General features: G+C 46.4%; 1 protein-coding gene and 1 pseudogene across 3 annotated transcripts in view; one reads left to right on the forward strand and one right to left on the reverse strand.

Annotated features, from left to right (window-relative positions):
- Nucleotides 1-1,315: 1,315 nt before the first annotated feature.
- On the reverse strand, nt 1,316-7,357 carry LOC114601410 (dynein axonemal heavy chain 3-like; annotated as a pseudogene).
- Nucleotides 7,358-12,197: 4,840 nt separating this feature from the next.
- The window catches only part of LOC114601057 (disintegrin and metalloproteinase domain-containing protein 2-like), a 45,993-nt gene continuing 31,066 nt past the window's right edge, over nt 12,198-27,124 (forward strand). The window contains exons 1-8 of one of the 3 annotated variants that reach the window (XM_077933423.1): nt 12,198-12,618; nt 16,504-16,583; nt 18,428-18,489; nt 20,676-20,754; nt 21,653-21,729; nt 22,646-22,835; nt 24,025-24,090; nt 25,234-25,305. In XM_077933423.1, the coding sequence (XP_077789549.1) occupies nt 12,570-12,618; nt 16,504-16,583; nt 18,428-18,489; nt 20,676-20,754; nt 21,653-21,729; nt 22,646-22,835; nt 24,025-24,090; nt 25,234-25,305 (675 nt within the window). In that variant the 5' untranslated portion in view covers nt 12,198-12,569. Of the gene's footprint in view, nt 12,619-13,028; nt 13,144-16,503; nt 16,584-18,427; nt 18,490-20,675; nt 20,755-21,652; nt 21,730-22,645; nt 22,836-24,024; nt 24,091-25,233; nt 25,306-27,124 lie in introns of those variants that run through there. The other 2 variants (XM_028738061.2, XM_077933424.1) reach the window with 2 other exon arrangements.

Here is a 27,124-nt window from a genome sequence, read left to right on the forward strand (position 1 = left end):
ACGCAGCGTCTTCCATAGTTCATCTGTGCACAATCGGCTATTGGCACAGCATCCTCCCCACTTGTGATTCCCATCAGCTGCCATTGAGTGGCAGACTGCCTCTGGCAGTGTGGAGCAGAATGCAGCCATCTTGGTTAGCAGCCATTGATTGCCTTATCCATCAAGTCCATCAGCCTTTGTTTTTAGGCAAGTCCATATGTCCTCTGATATTTGGGGGAACACCGTCGCTCACCATAGCTTTGCATGCAGAAGGTCTCCAGGGTCAATCTGCAGGTGATAAGAGGGAAGCCCCCATTTGGAGAGCTGCTGTCTGTCAAAGTAGGTAACAGTGGGTTAGGCAGAGATACATTCTAACCTGGTCAAAGGCAGCCTTCCTATAGAATTGGCAAACCAAGCAGGCCTCGTTCCAAGTTTTCAACCTTGGCACAAGACAATTTCCCTGGAAGCAGATACTCTGCCATGTGTCTTTCCATCCTTCAGCCTTCCATCCGTCTTCCTTGCTGCTCAAGATACGGTTATTCAGACATGCAGCCCATGTGTCACCTGTGACTCATCCTCTTTTTTCTTCTACATCCAGTTCAGTCATTTCTTCCTGTCCAACTGACTACAATAATAGCTTTCCCCTTTGAAGTTGTTCCTTATCTATCCTACTGCTTTCTATGCTGCTGCGACTGTCTGTCCCATGCAAAATAAACAAAAAATGTGTGTGTGTGTGAATCCTGACTAATCAAACAGCAACATAAAGCAAAAAATCAACAATACAATAATAAAAATGAAGGTGGCAGGCTTAAATAAATTTCATGATCAGTCAATATATGCCCCAAATCTAATAGCTGTGTTCCCCTCACAGAGCTGCAAGCTCCAATTCCCAAGGAAGAGGAACTAACCTCTCAGCACACTTAATAAACTACAGTTCCCAGGATTTTAGAGGGGGAGTCATGACTGTGTAAATAGGTTTGATATTGCTTTAAATGTATGGTGTAGATGGGGCCTAAAACCACAAGGAGATGAACATCTGGGGCAGAAGGGAGAGGGCAAGGAAGACCTTATACAAGAATGGGTGTATTATGAAGTCACACAGAGCTAGAAGGGACTTGAGTTCAACATTCTGCATTGCAAGGGCTCGAACCCATGACCTTGACCATACATGCATACATAAATGTATGGTTTAGATGCAACTGCCGTCTAACCTCCCTGGAAACAAATCAGAATGAATGTGCAATCAAACAAGCCTTAAGGCTTCTTTGTTTTTAAAGGGGTGATGGTTGTAGCCACGCTTTTACATTTGAAAGCGCAGGCATGTGTCACCAACCATTTAGTTGACGAGCTGGTAAAGCGCAACTATGCCCTGATTGATCCAGTGCTTCTGGGACAAATCAGAAGTGAGCTCAATGTAGAGGACGTAATTGGTGGACTGGCCATTGGTGGACAGTGTGCCTCTCCCAGCACTGGTTTCGAATATGGCACACACGTAAATTCCCTTGTGTAGAATTTTGGTACCCTCGCCAGGATTCAGCCAAATGATGGGCAGGGAGTCATACAGGATTTTGGGGAAAGGCTCTCCAATCCTCATGGTCTCCCTGTCCCAACGGGGCCCTTCCAAATAAAGCCCTTTCTCATGGGCTCCATCTTCAGGCAGTTGAGTCATACTGTGCTCCTGTATCATCACCTAAACTGGGTGGGGGATGAGAAATGAGATGGTATATTAAAACATGGCCTAGGTCTTGCTAGTTGCTAGCCATTGCAAGGAATGTCTCCTGTAGGTTACCAAGTATTATTTTTGCATAGTATACAGGAGCTCTTAAACATGGAATGAAATGGTTTTACTTACCTGAAATTCAAGTCCAGTGTGATCTATTGTGATGCCGTATTTCCTGGCATAGTTCTGTGAAACTATGACAACTGAGTAGCAATTGGAACCATAGCAACTTCCAACAAGATCAAATGTTGGGGGTTCGATATGTATCTTCCCCATGTTGACTGCAATGAACAGTTGGGTGGCTGGAATGATTTTCTCAGGTATAAGAAGATGACCATGCGGTCAAGACCTGTGAACAGATTCCATTCAACAGAAAACTCTTCTTCATGAAGTTTGGCAGACTCATAAATCATTTTGTATTCCACAACATTGGACTCCAAAGTCCTTATAGAGTTGGTGTCGGACAACTTGATAACGGAAAGCTTATTGCCCTTTTCCATATTTTTGACCCACTTGTTGGCTTGTCATTAAAGCCCTTCGTCTTGAGATGGAAACAATGATGCCATTGTCAATCGAAAAGGAATCAATTGGCAACCCAGCAATCTGCCAGGCACAGATCTTGACTGGTTCCGCTAAATTGCTACTCAGGCTGGAAGAAGAAGAAGAAGAAGAAGAAGAAGAAGAAGAAGAAGAAGAAGAAGAAGAAGAAGAAGGGGAGTTTGGATTTGATATCCCGCTTTATCACTACCCGAAGGAGTCTCAAAGCGGCTAACATTCTCCTTTCCCTTCCTCCCCCACAACAAACACTCTGTGAGGTGAGTGGGGCTGAGAGACTTCAAAGAAGTGTGACTGGCCCAAGGTCGCCCAGCAACTGCATGTGGAGGAGCGGGGACGCGAACCCGGTTCACCAGATTACGAGTCTACCGCTCTTAACCACTACACCACAGTAGAGCATGGGACTTTCTCCTCCTTGCACAAAACCAGCCATTTCTTCTGAAATTCTGTATGGTAATCAACAGTAAAGGCTTCCTTTACCACCGTCCCTGAAGATAACAAGACATCCCCGGTGAGGTCAGGGTGCCGAAGTCCTGGCAAGTGTGTTGCTTCCGTCCAAGTATCCTTCTTGCTTCCCAAGCCACTGTTCAGCTTTTCAGCCCTGTCCAGCTTCTGAGAGCATTCGTCAATGCTGTTTTCAAGTTCTTTCTTCCGGTTATTAAGTTCTTCAAGTTCATCCTTCAGGTCCTGGAGGCGGTCCATCACTTTCTTGAGTTCTGCTCGCTTCGTATTGAGCTTCTGCATTTCTGCAGTGAACAAACCTTCATCTTCCTTGAGTTGTTCACGTTTTGGGTGGCGCATCCTTTGTGACACAGTCATGCACGTCCATGGCTCTCACCCCGTTGCACAAGCCTTCGCAGGTGAATGATACATTCTTTATGACAGATGTCTGAAAGTCCGAATGGTTGATGAACTTCTCTCTAATTCTCTTAGTTAAAGCTCGTGGGATATTATCTTTGTCATAAGTCTTCACGCCTTTGTGGAATTTCAGATCCCCTAGAGCAGTGTTTCCCAACCTTGGGCCTCCAGCTGTTTTTGGACTACAACTCCCATCATCCCTAGCTAGCAAGACCAGTGGTCAGGGATGATGGGAATTGTAGTTCAAAAACAGCCCAAGGTTGGGAAACACTGCCCTAGAGCCTTTTTGGAACTACCTGAAATTTCACATAAACACATACATATTAAAATATTTTCAAAATAAGAATATCTCATGAAAAAAATCTGGAAGATTTTCAACCTCCCTCCTTTAACCCCGAAATAGTTTTTTGAGCAGCCAAGTGATTCTTAAGCCAAAGCAAATGGATAAGGTAATATAATGACTCACTTCCCATAACAATTGTATCTATGGTCCATTTAATTGCATTGAATGCAGGGAAGGCTGACGCCCATTGGACTTTTAGAGCAAACTGTGGGAGAGTCAACAGTGGTGGGGAGGTAGAGCCAATGACAGGCAGAGTCAACTAATTCTAGATTTCTCCTCTCCCTCCTTCCTGATGAGTTTTATAACAGCAACACTGGGGCTAAGGAGGAGCAGGTGCAGGAGGGGGCTGTCTAAGGACAGGCTTAGCTTGGAGGGGCAGTGCCCCACTTGCCCATATGGACTAAAGTCTACTGGTTGAATATCTTAATATATAATATAAAGTGAGATGACGACAACAACAACAACAACAACAACAACAACAACAATTTATTATTTGTACCCCGCCCATCTGGCTGGGTTTCCCCAGCCACTCTGGGCGGCTTCCACAGAAATACACTAAAATATCACACATTAAAAACTTCCCTGAACAGGGCTGCCTTAAGATGTCTTCTGAATGTCAGGTAGTTGTTTATCGCTTTGACATCTGGTGGGAGGGCGTTCCACAGGGCGGGCGCCACTACCGAGAAGGCCCTCTGCCTGGTTCCCTGTAGCTTTGCTTCTCGCAATGAGGGAACCGCCAGAAGGCCCTCGCCGCTGGACCTCAGCATCCGGGCAGAACGATGGGGGTGGAGACGCTCCTTCAGGTATACTGGACCGAGGCCGTTTTGGGCTTTAAAGGTCAACACCAGCACTTTGAATTGTGCTCGGAAACGTACTGGGAGCCAATGTAGGTCTTTCAAGACCGGTGTTATGTGGTCTCGGCGGCCACTCCCAGTCACCAGTCTAGCTGCCGCATTCTGGATTAGTTGTAGTTTCCGGGTCACCTTCAAAGGTAGCCCCACATAGAGCGCATTGCAGCGGGAGATAACAATGCTCAATATCAGCAAAGAAGCACATGGCAAGCCCCCCCCCCATAAATGATTTTTGGTTGTGTTTGGTTTTTACAGCTTCCACTTGGATCAGTCTTTCTTTCTGTCTTTTCTCTCATGCGCTTCAAGACCAGCTTGACAGGTCCTGGTGGATTCTTCATGGATTTGACAAGGGAGGCATTTGTCAGCTTCAGGTTATGGAGAGCCGAAAGGGCAGCTTCCAGGGCTGGCATTGGCTCCGGTAGGTTCCCCTCGCACTCCTCCGGTAATCACATCAAATATATTCGCAGAACATGGTCAGGATGCTACCGCACAGTCCAGTGGAACAAGAACTTTGCAAGAGCAACCCTTTCCTTTCTTACTGCAGCTGCAGCCACCGGATGTGTCTTGACTGGAATTGATTGAGGGCCGTCTAGGTGGCTGGTCCCCACCTGTCAAATGCACTCCCTGGCGCAACGGGCACATGGTCAACCAAAGAGTTTTAGAACTCAGTGGGGATTTGAACCCTGGTTGCGCTGGTCTAACACTCTAACTGTATCACACTCACTCTCTGGTGACCCCACAAATGCGGAGCAGTTTTAGCCCAATGTTACTTTTAGCATATGTGTGTTTGGAAGAAATAGTTTCTCCCTGCTCTGGGGTAAATAGCAGTCCTGGGGAGGCAGATCAGATCTGGGGGGGGGGGGGGAGGGGTTGAATCCCCTCTCAGCAACATCATGTTCCCAGTGCGACCATCCCCTCTTATGTCGCTGCTCTTTAGTTAGAAACCAACCAAGGAAGGGCACATCCTGTGCTGATAGTGCAGCCCTGTGCATATTTATTCAGTAGTAAGTCTTGTTGGGGATGCGGGTGGCGCTGTGGGTAAAAGCCTCAGCGCCTAGGGCTTGCCGATCGAAAGGTCGGCGGTTCGAATCCCCGTGGCGGGGTGCGCTCCCGTTGCTCGGTCCCAGCGCCTGCCAACCTAGCAGTTCGAAAGCAGCCCCGGGTGCGAGTAGATAAATAGGGACCGCTTACCAGCGGGAAGGTAAATGGCATTCCGTGTGCAGCTCTGGCTCGCCAGATGCAGCTTGTCACACTGGCCACGTGACCCAGAAGTGTCTGCGGACAGCGCTGGCCCCTGGCCTCTTGAGTGAGATGGGCGCACAACCCCAGAGTCTGTCAAGACTGGCCCGTACGGGCAGGGGTACCTTTACCTTTACTTTACCTTAAGTCTTGTTGAGTTCAATGGGGCTTACTCTCAGGTAAGTTGGCATAGCAGAGGACGGAGAACACTCTCTTCCTCTCTCTCTCTCTGGCCCTCAGAGCTCTCCTCTGGCAACACCCCCTCACTTTGTCCCCCAACCGTTTTTGTCTGACTGGACTGTGTCCACTCTGGCAATGCCATTTGCTTGTCTGGACGGGGTGTGGATATGAGGAAACCAGCCAGCTGTACAAAAGGTAAAATGGGCATTTGTCGCCCCTTCCACTTCTGTCTCTGGCCCTGCCCAGCACTAGCATGTGGCCCTCAGAAGGTTGCCTGGGAGGAGATGTGGCGCTTGGGCTGATAAACATTCCCACACTTGAGGTGCAACCTTAGGACTGGAGTCAATGGTAGTCCTACTCAGAGCAGGTTCACTGAAATTAAAGGACAGAACTAACTTGGGTTCCTTAATTTCAACGAGCCTGTTCTGAGAAGAACCAGCACTGCATACATTCCTCCAGGGAAACCACAGATAGGGCAGAAACAGCACATCGCTGATAGCTCTTTACACCTTTCTTAGTTTGGATTCTCATTTATGATGCTGCACTGTTGGAAACAGGGATGTGGGTGGCACTGTGGGTTAAACCACAGAGCCTAGGACTTGCCGATCAGAAGGTCGGCTGTTCGAATCTCCGTGATGGGGGGAGCTCCCGTTGCTCGGTCCCTGCTCCTGCCAACCTAGCAGTTCGAAAGCATGTCAAAGTGCAAGTAGATAAATAGGTACAGCTCCGGCGGGAAGGTAAACGGCGTTTCCTTGCACTGCTCTGGTTCGCCAGAAGTGGCTTAGTCATGCTGGCCACATGACCCAGAAGCTGTACGCCGGCTCCCTCGGCCAATAAAGCGAGATGAGCGCCGCAACCCCAGAGTCGGGCACGACTGGACCTAATGGTCAGGGGTCCCTTTACCCTTTACCTTTACTGTTGGAAACATGAGCTCTGATGGGGAGGGAGCGCCAGGCTGCACAGCACAATGACCTGAATACCCTGAGCAATAGCTGCAGCTTCATTGGCCTCCTTCTCATCTGCAGCCACAAGCTCCTTCTTGGCATCAGAAACCTCAATGGTTTCCTTTTCTATGTGGATCATCCTTTTCTCCCTTTCTGCGGAGGTCTGAGTCAATTCTGATTGAAGAGCTGTCAGCTCCTTTGGCATCACTGCAACCTAAAGAGGACAACCAAGCTAGAGGGCATAATCAAGATATTAATTCCTTACTGTTCCAATCTTCAGTTCACCACATTTCCTAATCAATTTCAGATACAGGAGAAAAAATGATGACAAAAATGCATCAATATTTTAGTGTGCAATTAGGTAACCAGAATTGGCCAGCGATTTTGCTTTCTAACTAACCAGGAACTGTAGTTTGTTAAGGGTGCTGGGAATTGTAGCTCTGAAAGATACAGCTCCTAGGATTCTTTAGAGGAACTCATGTGTCTTAAACATATGGTGTGTATTCCATTGTCTTTGAACAGCCCTGTTTATAAAACTGAGCTTGCAATGGATACTGCAGATAATGAAAACAGTTACAAGTTTCCATATAATCTACCTGTTCCAGTCCACACTTACTTGTGAAGCTCCAAAATCAAGCTTTTGAAGGTACGCAGGATAGCAATTTGTCATTTTATCCACTTCTTGCATGTCGGCCCTCTCATCTGCTGCAAATATGTTAGGCATGCTCCCCCGTGTTCAACAGCATGTTAATGTCCTCTACAAAGGACTCGTCTTTTATTCGGTTATCGCATAAAAAGAACACAGTGTTTTTGTTGGCCATCTCTGACTGCAGCACGACCTTCTTGATATCCTCTCTCCAGTCCTCTGTGGTGTTGACCTTCAGGAGTTTTTCGTAATTCCCGAAGGCTCCCAGCTAGGTGGCGCTCCCAACAATGCCCACCAGCATTCCATAACTGAATGACAGTAAAGTTGCAAACAAAAGACTTTGCATGAAACGCATGTTTCGCTAAATCAAGTGAAATGCCCTCTGTGCACCAGATAAGCTCAATATAATCTTAAAATTGGATTGTGATGTAAGCTGACGCCCCTTGCTTGGTATCTGACCAAACAAACAAACAAACAGCAGAGGAATGGGAGCTGAAATTGTTGGCAGCAGGGGTGCCAACTTGAATAAAATATTGGGGGGGGAGGCAGGCAAGGCCTGCCCTGCGCAATAGAACACATGACGCGGTGCACCCCCCCCCCATTTGAATGGCAATGCCCATCAACTTTGGTACATTAGCATGTTTTAAGATTTAAGGGACGCGGGTGGCGCTCTGGGTTAAACCACTGAGTCTAGGGCTTGCCGATCAGAAGGTCAGCGGTTCGAATCCCTGTGACGGGGTGAGCTCCCGCTGCTCGGTCCCTGCTCCTGCCAACCTAGCAGTTCAAAAGCATGTCATAGTGCAAGTAGATAAATAGGTGAGCCTGCTGTAGAATCACACTAATCTTGTGTTCTCCTGTCAACCTAGCAGTTCGAAAGCACGTCAAAGTGCAAGTAGATCAATAGGTACCACTGCAGCGGGAAGGTAAACGGCGTTTCCGTGCGCTGCTCTGGTTCGCCAGAAGCAGCTTAGTCATGCTGGCCACATGACCCGGAAGCTGTACGCAGGCTCCCTCGGCCAATAAAGCGAGATGAGCGCCGCAACCCCAGAGTCCGCCACGACTGGACCTAATGGTCAGGGGCCCCTTTACCTTTACAGAAAAGGAAGATATTAAAATGACAACATATTAGGTTGTCAACAACAAATACTGTATCCTATGGCATCTGACAACAGAAGAGGGGGAAACAGAGTTTCAAATTGAAGATAAAAGGTTAAACTGTTTAAATGGATGCTGCTCATTATTTCTCACCCATCCCCATTCATAATTCAATGGCAGAGCACATGGCGTTACACATTGGTCCCTGGCACTCCAACACCTGAAACCCTGGACAGCTGTTGCTAGTCATTGAAGACAGGGCTAAGTTAGATGGACCAGTGACAGCGACAGCTTCCTATTTTGCTAACCATGGAGGTTTTTTATCAACCTCCTGATCCTAAATCAAGTGTCCCTTCAGATAACAAACACACAACAGTACAGGATTCTATAACAAGAGCAGTGGTAGTCGAAGATAGTGACTAGATGTGGTTGGGGGAAATATGTTAGGGAAAGAGTCAATGTAGTCTGGAATCCTAGGATGTTAGTTTTCAGTTAGGTCTGTTATCAAGTGCAGAGAGGGAGTTTTACTGTGAGTTTGTTTTATACTGCTATGTGCCTCAGAATAAGTCTGTAAAATCTCAGAAATCTGCCAGGTTCTCTTGTGTGTGTGTGTGTGTGTGTGTGTGTGTGTGTGTGTGTGTGCATTTTCAGTGTTTTTTTCTGGGGGGAGAGTTACGCAGGGGTACGCACAGCCCTAAACATTTTGTGAATCTAACTGGAGAAATAAACTAAACATTTTAAACATTTTATTTTCTCCCCTATCACGGTGAATCATCACTACCATTGCTACTCAGATAGAAGCGAGCGTTTAATGTGTGAAGTAGGAGTTGGAATCTAGCCTCAGGTAATGCATGTTCTTTGCACTTTTGTCCATTTACTATATTTATTTTCCCTGATTTGAACTATAAAATGGTGATTTCTTGAGTCAAAATGAGAGTACCCCCTAAACATTTTAAAAGAAAAAAAATCACTGTTTGCTTTAGTATACTAACTAAAGTAATGTGCTATGTTTAAAATCCTGGAGCAGCTTCTGCACATATAAATACCACAACATGTGCTTTCTTGAAGAGAAGCACATTCTTCACAGGCCATTTACCCCAGAAAAGTGGCCTCAAATCTCAAATCCAAAATTTCATCAGCAATGGCACGGATGGAAATAATGGGCTGGTAACTTGTGAAACGCCTTGTAAGACACAAAGGAAGACAGTAAGTCTCAATGCAGCTTTGCCATTCCTTCTGGTAACCCCAGGCAGATAGTTGAAACTGCTGGTAAAGGTGTGGCAAGGTCATGTCACGGCAGAGGTTGTAGGTCTCCAACTCTCAGCATCCCTGACCACTAGTTAGTTAGGGATGATGGGAGTTGTAGTCCAACAGTATTGGGGACCCAAGGTTGAGAAAGGCTGTCCTATTGCATTTACAGTAATCTGACATCATACCTGTAAAATCATTCCTTCCACCTCCTGGAGGCCCCATTGCTGAAAGGAGCAGAACCTCAGCAAGAGCGAGCATTGAGGTGTCCTTCTTTTCTTTTTCTTTTCTTTTGCATTGACGAGTTCTTTAATCAGATGCAAAACTAAAACGTCGTTCTCTTTCAGTTACTCTAAGGCTATCAGAGAGTTCCTATGACCTTCCAGATATTGTTGAATATGAACTCACATCCTATTATTATTATTATTATTATTATTATTATTATTATTACTACTACTACTACTACTTCTTTATGTACCAGTATTGTTGCTTTTATTACCTTTGTATCAACGTGCACTGGACGCGGGTGGCGCTGTGGGTAAAAGCCTCAGCGCCTAGGGCTTGCCGATCAAAAGGTCAGTGGTTCGAATCCCCGCGGCGGGGTGCACTCCTGTTGCTCGGTTCCAGCGCCTGCCAACCTAGCAGTTCGAAAGCACCCCCGGGTGCAAGTAGATAAATAGGGACCGCTTACTGGCGGGAAGGTAAACGGTGTTTCCGTGTACTGCGCTGGCTCGCCAGATGCAGCTTTGTCACGCTGGCCACATGACCCGGAAGTGTCTCCGGACAGCGCTGGCCCCCGGCCTCTTGAGTGAGATGGGCGCACAACCCTAGAGTCTGTCAAGACTGGCCCGTACGGGCAGGGGTACCTTTACCTTTTTATCAACGTGCACTATTTTAGGAATTGTTGCATACAACCCTGGGATTCTTCAGGCTGAAGGGTGGAGTATAAATTAAATAATCTCAGGTCATACAGCTTGGGGCTTATGGGAGCTGGAGTTCCCCATCCCTAGTGTTCAGGATGATCAGTTCCTTTCTTAAGCTCTGGGACCTATTACAAAACAATTCAATGCCCATATTGGAGATATGATGCTTCCTGGTGCATAAGCAAAGCCACTTATTTAAATTTGCATGAGTATATGTGTTTAAACAGGCTTCTTTCTGGAAATACGTTATCCTTCATCAGCTTTACGCTTTTGGGACATGGATGGTTATCATCCATTCCCATGAAAACTTCTTGGTAATAATGGTCCCATTTCTTTCTTCCCTCAGCATTGGTTCGCACGGTGGCAAATAGGAATAGACCCTGCACCCACAGGGTGGACATTAAAAAAGAAGAACAGATGAAGATTGACAGAAGGCACAGTCATCCATGTAGACCTGTGTCTTGGGGCAGATCCAGTAATCCTGGGCTCCACTCTGTCATGTGCCAGCCCTCCTCCAGGCCTCCAGTGCCTAAGCCAAATCCAACCTACACCCGGAATCAAGAGTTGGTGGTGCCAACCATGGTCTTCACCGAGGCAACCAGGAAAAGACCATGCAGCCACAGATAATCTATTTAAAAAGAAGAGCGGATGAAGATTGTTGCATGGCGAGAATGATAGAATTTCATTATGTGCAAGGACCGTTACAAAAATACATCGGCTACAATAGCTTCAGAGAATGAAACACTTTTATTAAATTATGCTAAGAATAATTCCCACATGGTGGCAAATATTCAGCATATGCTTATTTGGTAAATTTCTTCATAATTCTTGCCAAAAAAGAAGTCTTTAACAGTGTTGGCATATATATGTCTGCAGTTGCAATAATAAAATACTCGAACTATTGTGGTCTCCCTGATATTTGCTAAACTGTATACTGTACAGTACTGCTAAAACTTACCAATCAGTTTTTACTGAAACCAGCTACGAATTTGCTGGTGGATGGGAAAGGTTGGTTCTTTGACACAATCGTACTCAGTAACATGTACACATTTCTAGTGTGCTCAAAACACTTTATTAAGTGTATTTCTCGGCAATGCTGCCATTGCACATAACGGGGAGCTGAAGTCAAATGCGCTGAGTAAACCTTTATTTTAAATTGGGGGTGTGGGAGTGTGTTTCATTACTGAGGAGTATGTGGAAGGCTTTGTAGTGCTGCCTGGTTTAAAGAAAACAGCAAGAAGGGAGAGTAGAGAAAGTCAGGGGTCTGGACGCACCAGGAGAGCCCCGTCGTCGTCTTCCCCAATGGGAATGTATCTGTTTGGTCTAAATGGGAATATGTGTCTGTTTGTCTATCTGCTTTTGTGTGCGTGATGCTTCCCTCAGTCGGGGTTGGTTTTATTCAGAATATTTACACGACGCGCAATAACAAAAGTTCTTGCGGTGGTTCACAACAATAAAATACCGAAATACCACTATTTAGCTGCCCTTTATGGGCACGGGAGTCAACCCCACGGAACTCGAGACGCGTGTCGGGTGGTCACCTGGCCTCTTTTGACATGGGTTGGGGTTGGCACAAAAGACACGTGTGTGCGCGCACGTGTGAGTGAGTGAGCGAGCGAGCGAGGGGAAGGAATGTCGAAGTCCAGCTGGGCCCCGTCCCTTCGCCCTCTTGCAGGTTGGGGTTGGCACAAAAGACACGTGTGCGCGCGCGCACGTGTGAGTGAGTGAGCGAGCGAGCGCGGGGAAGGCATGTCAAAGGCCAGCCGGGCTCCGTCCCTTCGCCCTCTGACCCGGAGGATCCCTGGCCCTCCTCGCCAAGGAACACGCCGCCGCCACGGCAGAGGAGGACGGCCGGGCGGCCCTCTCGGTCTGGCCTTGAGGCGCGCGCGAAGCTCGCCAGCCGCCGCGCGGGCCTCGGTTCCAGGCGGGACCGTTAGAGCGGGCGGGCGCAGAGCGAAGCGGAGAAGGCGCTGGGCAGCCGCGTCGCCATGAAGCTGGTAGCGGCGGCGGCGCTGCTCCTCTTCGTCGCCGGCCTCGGTGAGTGAGGGCGGGCTCCCTCACACGCGCGCCCCGTTTAGGGACCGGGGCTGGACAAGCCCAAGCTGTGGCCTCCAGGCGCTGTTGGACTACAACTTCCATCATCCCTGTCCTCTGGGCCCGCTCGCTAGGGGATGATGGGAGTTGTAGTCCAGAAACACCTGGGGACCCCCCCCCCCAGGTTGAGAAAGGCCCGAGCACCTGTGAGCTGTCTATCACAAAATGAACACGCCGCCTGGTTGTTTAAAAACCCTCAACGCGGTTTACAAGAAGATAAAAGCACTGAGAAGAAACCACAACCATGCTTTATAACATAACAAAAGTTAAAATACTAAAACGGGTTGCCTCAGCTTTCTAAGCGTCTCTGATCAGGGAACGCTTTGCGCAGGCGCCTGCTTGATCTCAAGTGGCAGGGAGTTCCCAAGGGCAGGTGCTGCCACACGAAACGATCAGGCGCTGAGCAACACGTGGCACCAACTCCACCCATGAAAATGGCCCCCTGGGCACGTGGGGCAGGTTTTGCAGGTAAATGGGTCCCTATCTGAAGAAGTGTGCATGCACACGAAAGCTCATACCAAGAACAAACTTTGTTGGTCACTAAGGTGCTACTGGACAATTTTATTATTTTATATATATATTTCTACTGCATCAGACCAAGCCGGCTACCTACCTGAATCTGAGTCCCTATTTCAGGCGCCGTTGGACTACAACTTCCATCATCCCTGTCCTCTGGGCCTGCTAGCTAGGGGATGACGGGAGTTGTAGTCCAGAAACACCTGGGGACCCCCCCCCCCCCAGGTTGAGAAAGGCCCGAGCACCTGTGAGCTGTCTATCATAAAATGAACAGGCCGCCTGGTTGTTTAAAAACCCTCAACGCAGTTTACAAAAAGATAAAAGCACTGAGAAGACCTACAAAAGTTAAAATATTAAAATGGATTGCCTCAGCTTTCTAAGCCTCTCTGAGCAGGGAACGCTTTGCGCAGGTGCCTGCTTGATCTCAAGTGGCAGGGAGTTCCCAGTGCAGGTGCTGCCACACGAGAGGATCAGGCGCTGAGCAATAAGTGGGGCAGGTATTGCAGGTAAACGGCCCCCTATCTGAAGATAGTATGTGGAAGTTCAAAGTATTCCATATATAGTCTCAGCCATCCTTAAAACAGCACAGAAAACTAGTCCACTATTGCCATTATAACACTATCCGAAGAAGTGTGCATGCACACGAAAGCTCATACCAAGAACAAACTTAGTTGGTCTCTAAGGTGCTACTGGACAATTTTATTATTTTATATATATATTTCTACTGCATCAGACCAAGCCGGCTACCTACCTGAATCTGGGTCCCTATTTGTTAAGGGCTTTACCTTGATCTTGGCCAGTGCCAATCTCTGAGTGCAGACACTCCATGCTGACCAGGCCGCCCTCCTGTCAGCAATTGTGCTGCAGAATTCTGCCCTAACTGCAGCTTCCAGCTCAGTCCTGAGGGAAGCCCCACACAGAACACATAGGCATCCTAACAGAGATGGGTACAGCAGATGGTTTAAGGCTGATGTTGGGTACCCAGTTGTCAGAGTACAACCTCAGTGTGGAGGAAATGTCCTTTAAAATCTGTCTCTGCCTTGGAAGCAACCTAGGAAGCTGCCTTAACCGAGTCAAACCATTGGTCCATGTAGCTCAGTATTGTCCACACTGACTGACAGCTTTCAACAAAAGATTAAAAATACATTAAAACATCAGTCATTAAAATCTTCTCTAAACAGGGCTGACTTCAGATGTCTTCTAAACGTCAGCTGGTAGTTTGTTTCTTTGACATCTGGTGGGAGGGCGTTCAGGTATACTGGGCCAGCACCAACATTTGAATTGTGCTCAGAAACGTACTGGGAGCCAATACTGGTCTTTCAGGACCAGTATTATGCGGTCTTGGCAGCCACTCCCAGTCACCAGCCTAGGTGCCGTCTTCTGGATTAGTTGTAGTTTCCGGGTCACCTTCAAAGGTAGCCCCACTTAGAGCACGTTGCAGAAGTCCAAGCGGGAGATAACTAGAGCATGCACCACTCTGGCGAGACAGTCTGCGAGCAGGTAGGGAAGCCCCACACAGAACACATAGGCATCCTAATAGAGATTGGGTACAGCAGATTGTTTAAGGCAGATGTGGGTATCTAGTTATCAGATTACTATCTAGGAAGAGGGGTCAACCTCAGTGTGGAGGAAATGTCCTTTAAAATCTGTCTCTGCCTTGAAACATAGGAACCCAGGAAGCTGCCTTAACCGAGTCAAACCATTGGTCCATGTAGCTCAGTATTGTCCACACTGACTGGCAGCAGCTCTTCCGGATTTCGGGCAATAATCTCTCCCAATCCTACCTGGAAATGTCAGGGATTGAACCTACCCCTGGCCCAGGGCCCTTCTCCCTTAAGGGAAAAGTAGCACTTGTTGTTGTTTAGTCGTGTCCGACTCTTCGTGACCCCCTGGACCAGAGCACGCCAGGCACTTCTGTCTTCCACTGCCTCCCGCAATTTAGTCAAACTCATGCTGGTAGCTTCGAGAACACTGTCCAACCATCTCGTCCTCTGCCGTCCCCTTCTCCTTGTGCCCTCCATCTTTCCCAACATCAGGGTCTTTTCCAGGGAGTCTTCTCTTCTCATGAGGTGGCCAAAGTATTGGAGCCTCAGCTTCACGATCTGTCCATCCAGTGAGCACTCAGGGCTGATTTCCTTCAGAATGGATAGGTTTGATCTTCTTGCAGTCCATGGGGCTCTCAAGAGTCTCCTCCAGCACCATAATTCAAAAGCATCAATTCTTCGGCAATCAGCCTTCTTTATGGTCCAGCTCTCACTTCCATACATTACTACTGGGAAAACCATAGCTTTAACTATACGGACCTTTGTTGGCAAAGTAGCACTTAAAATAGTGCAAAAATGGTATCTCACACCAGTACAATCAGCCCATTTTCTTTACTCCCGCTCACCAAACTGTTGTGGGGAGTTAGGCTCATATCAACACATATTTGAGGTGGGAAAGTTCTGGGAGGAAAGTATTTGTCAAAATATATTTCAAAATATCCAGAACTGATGCTGCTCAAGTCTTCTCACAGGCAATGATGTCAATGTACGGCTCAAACCTCTAAGTTTTCTTTTAATAGTGGCTCCTAATGAGATGCTAAAAGAAGTTGTAGGGTGCATCTCTGACAAATTAGTACAATAAAATATGACAAATAGCACTTGTGGGAAAATCAACATAAATAAAATTGGCATAAGGTTTGAAAAGGTTTCCTTGTAACAGATTGGTATAGCTTTGTTATGCATATGGCTAGAAATGAAAACAGTCTAAAAGTTTCTGGTTTACAAACTGTTTATTGCTTTCTATACAAATGGTAGTCTGGGATAAGAACTTATTGTGTTACTGTATTTGGATATTATTTTGGATGTATTGCTTTCTGGGTTAGAGTGGGATATTTTATTACTTGTGTACAATGTCATTATATGTTGTAAGAATTTAATAAATGGGGGGAAATAGAAAAAAGAAGAATGGTACTGATAAAGGCACAAGGGTTTGTCTTTCCTACGTCTCTATTCGGTTAGCAATCCTAATTTATATGGCGTAAATGTATATAGAATTTCTAGAGAGACAGCCCCCTGCTCCCAAGCAGGCTGCAATATAATCTAAGGACCTCTCCAGACTAGTTTGTTGTGGGTGTAACCTGCCACATATCATTAAGGGTGTTTCCAGACTCACTGTTTTCATGTGGGATTCAGCCATTTCTCAGCGAATTCAGAATGTGCAACTGAATGAGATTGGATGTTATTCTTAGGCGTCTTACGGTGCTGTGACATTTGCGCCTTATAGACATTAAATGGTGATTAAATTCTTGGCATTTTTCTTCTTCTCCAGATTGTCAAACCTTTTTGGATATCACAATTCCAAAGAAAATTCCATCCAACATAACTGAAGATGGTCTAGGAGAAGATGAGGTATTTGGAATTAAGAAATATACTTATTCAAAAGTTTGTGCTATGGAGTGAACAACTACTCAGTGGATGATATTTTGCACAGTGATTCCCATGGGAGTCAACTAGATACCTCTGGGAAACCCACAAACAGGGCACATGTTCCACACCTGGGATTCTCCAGGTGAGTGAATGAGCAGAGATCCTCATGTGTGCACTCTACAGTTGTGCATAAGAATCTTTGGCTCCAGCCGCCTCCAGACACTCACACAGGACCTTCACCACCTTCACTGGTTCCGATTTGAAAGAGATATAGAGCTGGGTATCATCTGCATACTGGTGAACACCCAGCCCAAACCCCCTGATGATCTCTCCCAGCAGCTTCATGTAGATGTTAAAAAGCATGGGGGAGAGAGCAGGGAACCCTGAGGCACCCCACAAGTGAGAGCCCAGGGGTCTGAACACTCATCCCCCAACACCACTTTCTGGACATGGCCCAGGAGGAAGGAGCGGAACCACTGTATAACAATGCCCCCAGCTCCCAGCCCCTCAAGACGGTCCAGAAGGATATTATGGTCGATGGTATCAAAGGCTGCTGAGAGATCCAGCAGAACTAGGAAACAGCTTTCACCTTTGTCCATAGCCCACCAGAGATCATCAACCAGCATAACCAAGATGGTTTCAGTTGCATGATGAGGCCTGAATCCCGATTGGAAGGGATCCAAATGGTCCACATCCTCCAGGCGTGCCTGGAGTTGTTCAGCAACTCAACTAGACAGGACTCTAGCACTCTCCCTCCCTGGCCTTGCTCCCATGGTGTTTCCATGCTCTTTCCAAATCTGAGCGACTTTAATTGCAAAAAAGCCTTTGCAAAATCGTTTCAGGAGATCTTGGGGTCTTTATCAGGGCCCGATGACAAAGGTGGTTCTGTTAAATTGTGAACCACCTGAAAGATTCTCCTTCTGCTATTTTATGCAGATGCAATAGAGGCGGTGAAGAAAGTCCTCTTTGCCATCGCCATCACCACTTGGTAGCCTCAACGGTGAGCTCTAACCCGTGCCTGGTCTGATTCAAAATGAGGTTTCTGCCACCAGCGCTCTAGCTGTCTCAGGTTCATCGCCCTCAGCTCCGGGGAGAACCACGGGGCTGTCTGGGCTTCATGCAGTCAGAGAGGGCACTTCAAGCAGACAGTTGATAGCCCTGGCTCAGCCAATTGCTGGGCAGCAGCAACAGAAACAATCCTTAAGAATTATTATTATTATTATTATTATTATTATTATTATTATTATTATTATTTATTATTATTTGTACCCCGCCCATCTGGCTGGGTTTCCCCAGCCACTCTGGGTGGCTTCCATAGAAACCAAAGATACAGTAAAATATCACAGATTAAAAACTTCCCTGAACAGGGCTGCCTTAAGATGTCTTCTGAATGTCAGGTAGTTATTTATCGCTTTGACATCTGATGGGAGGGCGTTCCACAGGGCGGGCGCCACCACCGAGAAGGCCCTCTGCCTGGTTCCCTGTAGCGTTGCTTCTCGCAATGAGGGAACCGCCAGAAGGCCCTCGGCGCTGGACCTCAGCATCCGGGCAGAACGATGGGGGTGGAGATGCTCCTTAAGAGCCCTACAGGCCCCACCCCAAGCCAGGTGGAAAGAGGCCAGGCATGGCCTTTCAGGCTCTTCTCAGACAGTCCTGCTGAGATAAAGAGGCTCAGCCAATCACTGCCATCACTTTTCTGCCATCATCAAATACATTTCAATAGAGACTGTTCATTTCATTTCATAAAAATACTGTTTCAACATACTCTTCTGATTGATTGATTGATTGATTGATTGATTTGTTTTGTTTTGTTTTGTTTTGTCCAGAGCACACAGACTTACATTATTACAGTAAAAAAGAAGACGTACATAATTCACCTGCGGCAACAGTAAGTGACCGCCTAGTCTTAACCCTTTGGCTTCTGGGTGTGGGATGTAAAGGTGCAGCCACATTCCGACAGAGGACTAACGGCCTCCATGTTCTAACCGGTTGCTGTGACAACCAGTTTGTCGGTTGCTGGTAGTTTTGAAAGATAACTGCTCAGTTGCAGTCTCCTCAGGACCAACTTCTCTCTGGTATAGTTTATTTACTTGTTATGTAACCTCAGCCTGCCTTCAGGTCCAGTTCTGTAAACCTGAATGAATCTGAGAGTAAAAAAGCATTATATTGACATGAATCAGATTCATGTGTGTATTCTTTAAGAGGGATTCAAGGGGATTTTTAACCAGGAAGGGATCTTTATTAGTAGAACTCAGACAAGTCAGCAACAAGCTGATCGCTGCATAAACTTATAAAGGGGATTCTTTAACTCTGCTAAAGCAAACCTTCCCACAATGGGGAGGCTGTAGCTCAGTGGCAGAGCATGGGCTGTGCATGGAGAAGGTCCCAAGTTCAATCTCCAGTGTCTCTAGGCAGAGACCCCGTCTGAAACCCTGGAGAACCATGGCTTGTCTTAGCGTGACACGTGACCCAGGCCACTTACTAATCTGCACCCGATTTTGATTTCAGGCGTCCATAATGGCTAGCTCCAGAAGGTGATCAGATTGGGCCTTTTCTAGTCCACTACTACCTCAACAGGGCCACTGGTCTTATTTTGCTCAGAACTGTGCAGAAGGTCAGAGGCAGTATGAGACTTCTCAGTTTATGCCTGCTCTAGACATTAAAATAAAAGATTTATTTTTTTATTTCTTAGGAAGCATCTTACCCAAACTGTTCAGCAGCAAGTTCCCAGAATGGCTTACAAGGGTTCAAAGAAGCCCAGTATTAGTAGTAGTAGTAAAAATGACTACTAAAAATTAGTAGTAGTAGTAGTAGTAAAAAATGACAACACATACATAACAATGGAACTTCCCAAGAAAACGGCACGGTGGAAAAAATTCCAGCAATGATTAAAAACGGATGAATCTAAAAGGCACTGAAAGAAAAAGAGAAATGACATGCAACAAGCCTCCTTAGAGAGGCGAACTGATAAAGCTGCAGCACCACGAGGCAGTAAGGGGTACTGAGAGAAAGGCCTAAAGTTCATGTGAGATTCTGCCCCCCCCCCAAATTCTGGAGCTAGCCTGGATTATAATTTATATTGTTATTCCTATTTCTGTCTTTAAACACCAGCTTCCAAAATGTCATTCCATAATTCCAACATGCGGTTATGCTTTAGTGTGACCTGGAAACAGAAGTCAGGAGAAGACTATGAGGACACCAACTAATTTAATTTATTCTTTTTCCTTAAAAATAATAATACATGTTTTATTAGTTTCATATAAAACAAATATAATAATAGCAATAAAGAAATAACACTCAGGCTGCATTGCTTATTAATTGCCAAGGACACCAAAAGTAAATAAAATATTTAGTTCAACACCCCCTATGGTGTCTCTTGAGAACAACCCTTGGATTTCCTCTGTGGAAATTAATGGTTACCATTCAATTCAGTGGGAGGAAAAGCAAACCACTGCAAAGGGAGAGAGCATTGTGGTGAGAACAACACTCCCTCCATTCCCTGACACTGTGTAATCATAGAATCATGGAATTGTTGAGTTGGATGGGACCCTTGGGTCATCTAGTCCAGTGTTTCCCAACCTTGGGCCTCCAGCTGTTTTTGGACTACAATTCCCATCTTCCCTTGCCACTGGTCTTGCTAGTCAGGGATGATGGGAGTTGTAGTTCAAACCCCTGCAGTGCAGGGATCTCAGCTACAGCATCCACGACAGAGGGCCATTCACCCTCTGCTTAGAAACCCCCAATGAGAGAGAGCCCACAACCTCCCAAGGTGATCTGGGCCTCACTTATGGGAAGCACTGCAGTAAAGAGCTGGGCCTCCATCATTGTGATAGGCAGTTTGCTGCTAGTTTTTATGAATGCTGTACCTCTCCACTTAGCACTGCCAGCATATTTCAGAAGCATCCCCTGTTTCTGTTCCTCAGCTTGCTAGCTGACAAAGACAAAGTGCAGCGTTCTAGGGGGATCTTCATTAGTTACCTCTTCAACCCAACCCTATGAGACTTTTCCCAGAGGGAAGCCAGTGATTCTTTTTGCAGTGCCAACGTAAATATCATTTTGTTCTTTTCTTCACAGAACATTTTTGCCCAATGACTTTTGGGTTTATACGTACAACCGAGGAGGCTTTGTTAATCCCAGTTCCCCACATATTCAGGTAAAGGTTCTTAATTGTGTTTGCATGTCATTTCAGACATTTATTGATTGATTTTAAGTGTTTGTACACCACTTGTCAGATATATCACCTCCCTGTACAGCATTTTGAGGCAATACAATATTGTTACGGGTGTGTGGGGTACCATGACTCTACTAAATTCCTGCATGCAAGATTCTGCCCCACCCCCCAAAAAGCAGTGTAAAAAGCAGTGTAATGGCGTTTCTGTGCGCTCTGGCTTCCATCACAATGTTTCTGTTGTGCCAGTAGCAGTTTAGTCATGCTGGCCACATGACCCAGAAAGTTATCTGCAGACAAACGCCGGCTCCCTCAGCCTGAAGCAAGATGAGCGCCACATCCCATGGTTGCCATCCAGGGGTCCTTTACCTTTACCTAGAGGGCTGCAATATGAGAATGGCTGGGGTGGCTCCCTGCTTATGGAATGCTCTCCCAGGAAGGCTCATCTGGCACCTTTGTTACATATCTCTGGGGGCCAGGCAAGAACATATTCCTCTTCTCCCAGGCCTCTGGCTGATTAAACAATCTATGGCCTTTTAAACAGTGGGTGGTAGTTATTGTTTTTACTTGTTACTACAATAATCTATTTTTGTATTTTTACATTGAAAACTGCCCTGTGATCCTCAGATGGAGTGCACACATTTGATAGATAATAGTAATTCCCCTGAACAGCACAAATAACTGTGGCTAGGCTCTCTCTTTCTAAGACAAGCTATCGACTTGAATGGATAGAAGATGGTTAGAAGCACAATTCTGGGGGAATTGAAACTGTGCGGCAGGAGGGGGAGGGTTAAAAACTGCATGTAAGCCTAGTTGATAGAGAATTTCAATTGTGTAAATGCTGCATCAGTTGCTTTTTTCTAATTTTAAAAAATAACTTTAGGGTGAATGCTTCTATCAAGGATACATACAAGGATTCCCAAACTCTGTTGCAATACTCAGCACCTGTCATGGGCTCAGGTAAGTGATTTCAACAGCCTAAGTCAATTATCTGTCAAGCCTAGCAGCAACCTGTCATTGGCATTATCCAGGCACCAGATGTTACACAAAAGTACATGCAGTATATGTCCTGTCTCTCCCATCCCCATCCTTGTGTTTCACACTCCTGACTTTCTTCAGTGGAAGTTTGCAGCAGCCCAGTATATTTGCTCTTCTCTGAGCAGTGGAAAGTTCCCAGGTGTGGTGCCTACCCAGGTTTGGTTTCCTCTGGAAGGAAATCACTGGAGACTTAATTTGTGTTTTGTAATATTTGAGCTTATTTACAAACATGCAGGTTGAGCGTAAGTCGAGGCCCTGCTTAAGCATTCCAGTAGACAGCTAAATACCCCTGTCCCTTAATGAGGTATCCGGACGAGATGGCCAGCACCCTAAGATACTGTGTGCCCAAACACAGGGCTAGCAGACTCCAGGGATTAATCGGCAGCCCTTATGCCAGCCTTTTCCTTCTCTATACATTCATACCTTGGGTTGAAGTAGCTTCAGGTTGAGCATTTTCGGGTTGCGCTCCGTGACGACCCGGAAGTAATGGAGCGCATTACTTCCGGGTTTCACCACTCGCACATGCGCAGATGCTCAAAATGATGCTGCACAGAAGCAGCTAATTGTGTCAAAGTGCAAGTAGATAAATAGGCACCACTCCGGCGGGAAGGTAAATGGCGTTTCCGTGCACTGATCTGGTTTGCCAGAAGCGGCTTAATCATGCTGACCACATGACCCAGAAGCTGTACGCCAGCTCCCTCGGCCAATAAAGCGAGATGGGCACCGCAACCCCAGAGTCGGCCATGACTGGACCTAACGGTCAGGGGTCCCTTTACCTTTAACCTCACTTTTCCTATAGTCTCCTTGAACCTTGGCTAGTACTTTCTATTTTTTCCAGAGGGCTGTTGCAGTTTGAGAATGTCAGCTACGGAGTTGAGCATTTGAAAGACTCGGCTAATTTTGAGCACCTGATTTATCAAATAAACAACAAAAACCTCCAGAGTCTACTTAGGAGAGAAGATTTGCCATCTACAGAAAGACAACTGGGGAGCGAGGGCATGCCTTATAAGTTGCTCTCAGATAATGCGGTAAGTGCTAAGAGGTTTCTTGCCTTCTTAAACTGGCCTTTAGGAGTGATTACCATCAATATTCATTTTTTATTTGGAGTCCTCCCTGAGAACCTGAGTTAGTAGGCTTACAGTACAGATGCAATGCAATAAATAGACAATAGCTACTGGGGTGGGGAAAAGTGTATTTTCCTTTGTATGCTCATTGCATAACTTACCTGCACTGGATGTCTGTGATGTACCTGTACACAGGATATGGAGAATAAGTTTTAAAAAATTAAAAATAACAGAAAAAGGCAGTGGCATAGCATTGGTTGCTGGCGTCCGGGGTGCGTGTGTGCATGTGCCAGGTGGGGGGAGGGCGCACGCGCACTGGGTTGAGGGATGCCAGCCCAGCCCTCAGTGCTGATGCCGCCGGAATGATTTCATCCCCAACGGAGCAGAGTGGAGCCATCCTGAGCCACCTTCCTGTGTTTCTCACCCGAGGCCCTTCTTAGTGGGCCCTGTCTGAGGGTAGTGCGGATAGTGGCAACCTGAACATGGGACTTTTCACTGGTGACTCCCCAGTTGTGGAATGCTGCCTTTGGGGAGGTGCACATGGCACCACCATTTTAAACTTTTAGGTTTAATTTGATCCCTAATTGGGGTCATATCGTATAGCCGGTTGTGGTGTTCATCTCTTAGTAGTGTGGCATAGGATTTATCCTTTCTATAGTATTGCAGAATGAACACTTCCAGTTTATTTTTATTTTTGATATTTGTTTTAAACATCTGTACTTGTATCCGTTTTTAAGACGACTTAAGACATTTTATCTAGTAAATGGTGAATAAATGCAAGAGGTAATAATACCATCAGGTTGACACCTTTCTGGGCACAGCTGTGCATATTTTCCGAATGCTGCTTTGGATTTTTAAAACATTATCCACACTCCTCTGCTGAAACCCTTAGACAGCAATGGGACTTGAGTGCATTGGTGCCTATTCTGGAGAGATTTTCTGTAGATGAATAAATTGGGAATGTGAGAACCACTGTTAGGTGAACTGAACAAATGCACAGCTTTTGAAGTGATTTTTTTTTCAGTTGGGCAGCTTGATGCAGGCTTGGTTCTAGTAATCTGCTGCTAACGTTAACCCATTTTGCATTATAAAAGCTCCAGGGACCAAAATACAATTTTTTTTACTAAATGTGATTTATTTTGTCTTTCCTCAGCCACTGTCAGATGTCACTAAAGTACACAGATACATCGAAATGTATATCGTTTTGGATAAGGGTTTGGTAAGTTACTGACCACGAGAAATACATCTTCTTAGAATGCTAGCAAGGGCAATTCATTGAACCGGCATGGTGTTGTGCAGAGGTTTCCAACCTTTTTGAGTCCATGCTCCCTTGACCAACTACATTCTTTCTGCAGCTGCCCTGTGGGGAAACACACCCCAAGCCTCAGAAACCAAGTTATGTCACCCCTTGCCTGCAGCCTCTCACCCCTTTTCGAACACCCTCCCTTGTGGAGTATTCCCTCGGCCTCCTCTTCTTGGGAGTCCTCCAGGCAGCTGCCGCCTCTGCCCCTGGTCTCTGAACCACCCCAAAGAGGCCCTGGGAAGAGGATGCCCCCAGCCTTAGCGGCCCAATGGACATTGGCCGAAGGTAAACGTGAGGCCAGCACCATACTCAGCTTGGGAGGCTGCTGTGGGTTGCACCAGGCCTGCAGGGTGGGAAGGCTCCCTTTGGCACTCAGCTCCCAGGAAGGCACAAGAAAGGCCAGCATGGCGCCTGGCTGGCTGGCTTCCTACTTATTCATCCATTCTCAACAGTAAGGGCTGGCTGGGCTCCCTCACCCACTTGCTTGCTTACTCCGAGGCCACCTCAGCTTCTGGCAACCAGCATCCCCTGGCCAGCCTCAGAGGCACCATTCGCCTGCGGAGCTTGTAGCCAGGCTTGCTGCAGCAAACAGCTCCTCCTTTGGGAGGCAGACGCAAGAGGGCATCAGAGGAGGGAGGGAAGGGAAGAGGGACAGGGGCCAGTGTTGCCTTCGGCACCCCTGTCCATCTTTTAGGCATCCCAGGGTGCCATGGCACACGGGTTGAAAACCGCTGGTGTAGTGGTTAGAGTGTTGGTCTTAGATGGTGAGATTTGGCATATAGGGTCAACTTGGCCTAGCCATTTTCTCTCAGTCTAATCTGGTTTGCAGGGCTACTACCGAGTATAAAATGAGATAACACCGTATACTCACTTAGCCTATTAGCAGTAGACTGCAATTCAAGCATGACAGGAGATTGTTGAGGACCCTGAGGAGCATCTCACCCTGCTAAGGTTGTTTGATTCACTGCTATCCTACAGACAGTATGGCAGTCTACCATAACTATTGTCTATTTTATTGTTTATTTTTGCTATGATGCACGCAACTCTTTTTCTCTCCAGTACAACTTTTTGGGTGGAAGCAAAGAAATTGTAACCGACAGCATAGCACAGCTTATTGGTTTTGTCAACAGTGTAAGTGACTGGCATGTTTTGTTTTTCTTTTGTACTAACAAGAGCCACTTGGGTGTTTTCACTTGGCTATCACTCTTAACAGCCTTGTCTTGCAAGCATCTGCTCTGGCAAAGTAATTGCATAGCATTGGATGATAGGAATACAGCGGTACCTAGGGTTAAGAACTTAATTTGTTCTGGAGGTCTGTTCTTAACCTGAAACTGTTCTTAACCTGAGGTACCACTTTAGCGAATGGGGCCTCCCACTGCCACCACACCGCCACCGCGCAATTTCTGTTCTCATCCTGAAGCAAAGTTCTTAACCTGAGGTACTAGTTCTGGGTTAGCGGAGTCTGTAACCTGAAGCGTCTGTAACCTGAGGTACCACTGTACATGCACACTCATGAGGTCATGGCTTGTGATCTTATTTAAGGTTACCAAATGTCCCTGTTTCCCGGGGACAGTCCCCAGATTTACAAATCAGTCCCCTGACAAATTCAGTCTATTTAGTAAGAAGTTGAAAAGTGTCCCCGGATTCATTGAAAAAAAAATCTGGTAACCTTAATCCTATTTCAACATTACAATGTTACATTAAACGTTCATCTTGGAAAGGGAGCATATAAATAATGTATGCAAATAAATAAATGGCCAACACTGATCATTATGTTCTGTTATGTTAGACAATTAGGTCTTGATCCAGCTAAGTTAGTATTGATTACATTCCATTTAAATCGAGACACCACTTAGTTGTGACTAACTTAAATAGCATGCATGGTTTCAGTGGTACTGACCCTACAACAGAAGACAAGATTGGCATGTCTGACCCTTTTAGGACATAATGTTAAACCATAGTTTAACACAAGGGTGTATAGAGTGTTAGGAGAGGGGTAGTACTCTGGTGGGGGACACATCATGCTCCTTCTGGGGTAGTTTGTCCACTTTGGTTGCCACCCTGCACTCAGCTCTCACCCGTGGTTCCTAGAAGCTCTCAGCATACAACAGTGGCCACACCCCAGGAACAGCTTTGGCTGGCTGGCTAAACCAGGTGAGGGTAGCGAATGGGTCTCAACCCCTTGGTGAGTTAGGGTCTTCCCCTGCATGCAAAGACAGACTCCAGCAGATTGAGCAGACGAGACGAGACTAAGAGTGGGTCCAACAGTCAAGAAGGCGGTTTCTGCATGTGTTGTAGAGGGAAGTGAGGGGCAGATGGGGCTCATCAACCTGGGAAGAAGGGAAACTCTGGTCCTAAACCTCTGCTGCCTTGTGGGAGAAGAAAAGGCTAAGGAATAAACCCTACACAAAATGCAGAGTAGAATCCCTAAGACAGTTGGATGGCACCTTGTATGCCTCCTTCACTGTGAGAAGTGAGGTTACAAGGAGCCAGGCAGAGGGCCTTCTCGGAAGTGGCACCCGCCCTGTGGAATGCCCTCCCATCAGATGCCAAGGAAATAAACAACTATCTGACTTTTAGAAGACATCTGAAGGCAGCCCTGTTTAGGGAAGTTTTTAATGTTTGAAGTTTTATTCTGTTTTTAATGTTCTGTTGAAAGCCGCCCTGAGTGGCTGGGGAAACCCAGCCAGATGGGTGGGGTAGAAATAATAATAATAATAATAATAATAATAATAGGTGTATGTACAAAATTCCAGTAGGGTTCAGTACAAAAAAAAATCACTCATCAGAAACCTGCATCTAACACTTATGTTACGTGTAGTATAACATTCATGAATTTGGTAACATTCATGTTACCAAAACCTGGCTACTATCTCCACCTTATCCCTCCCCCCCCCCCAATCCTGAAGGCTTACATTTGTTTGAATGGCCACTCCCTACTAACAACCTA

This window comes from Podarcis muralis, chromosome 8 (genome assembly GCF_964188315.1).
Source record: "Podarcis muralis chromosome 8, rPodMur119.hap1.1, whole genome shotgun sequence".
In the NCBI taxonomy this organism is placed as follows: Eukaryota; Metazoa; Chordata; class Lepidosauria; order Squamata; family Lacertidae; genus Podarcis; species Podarcis muralis.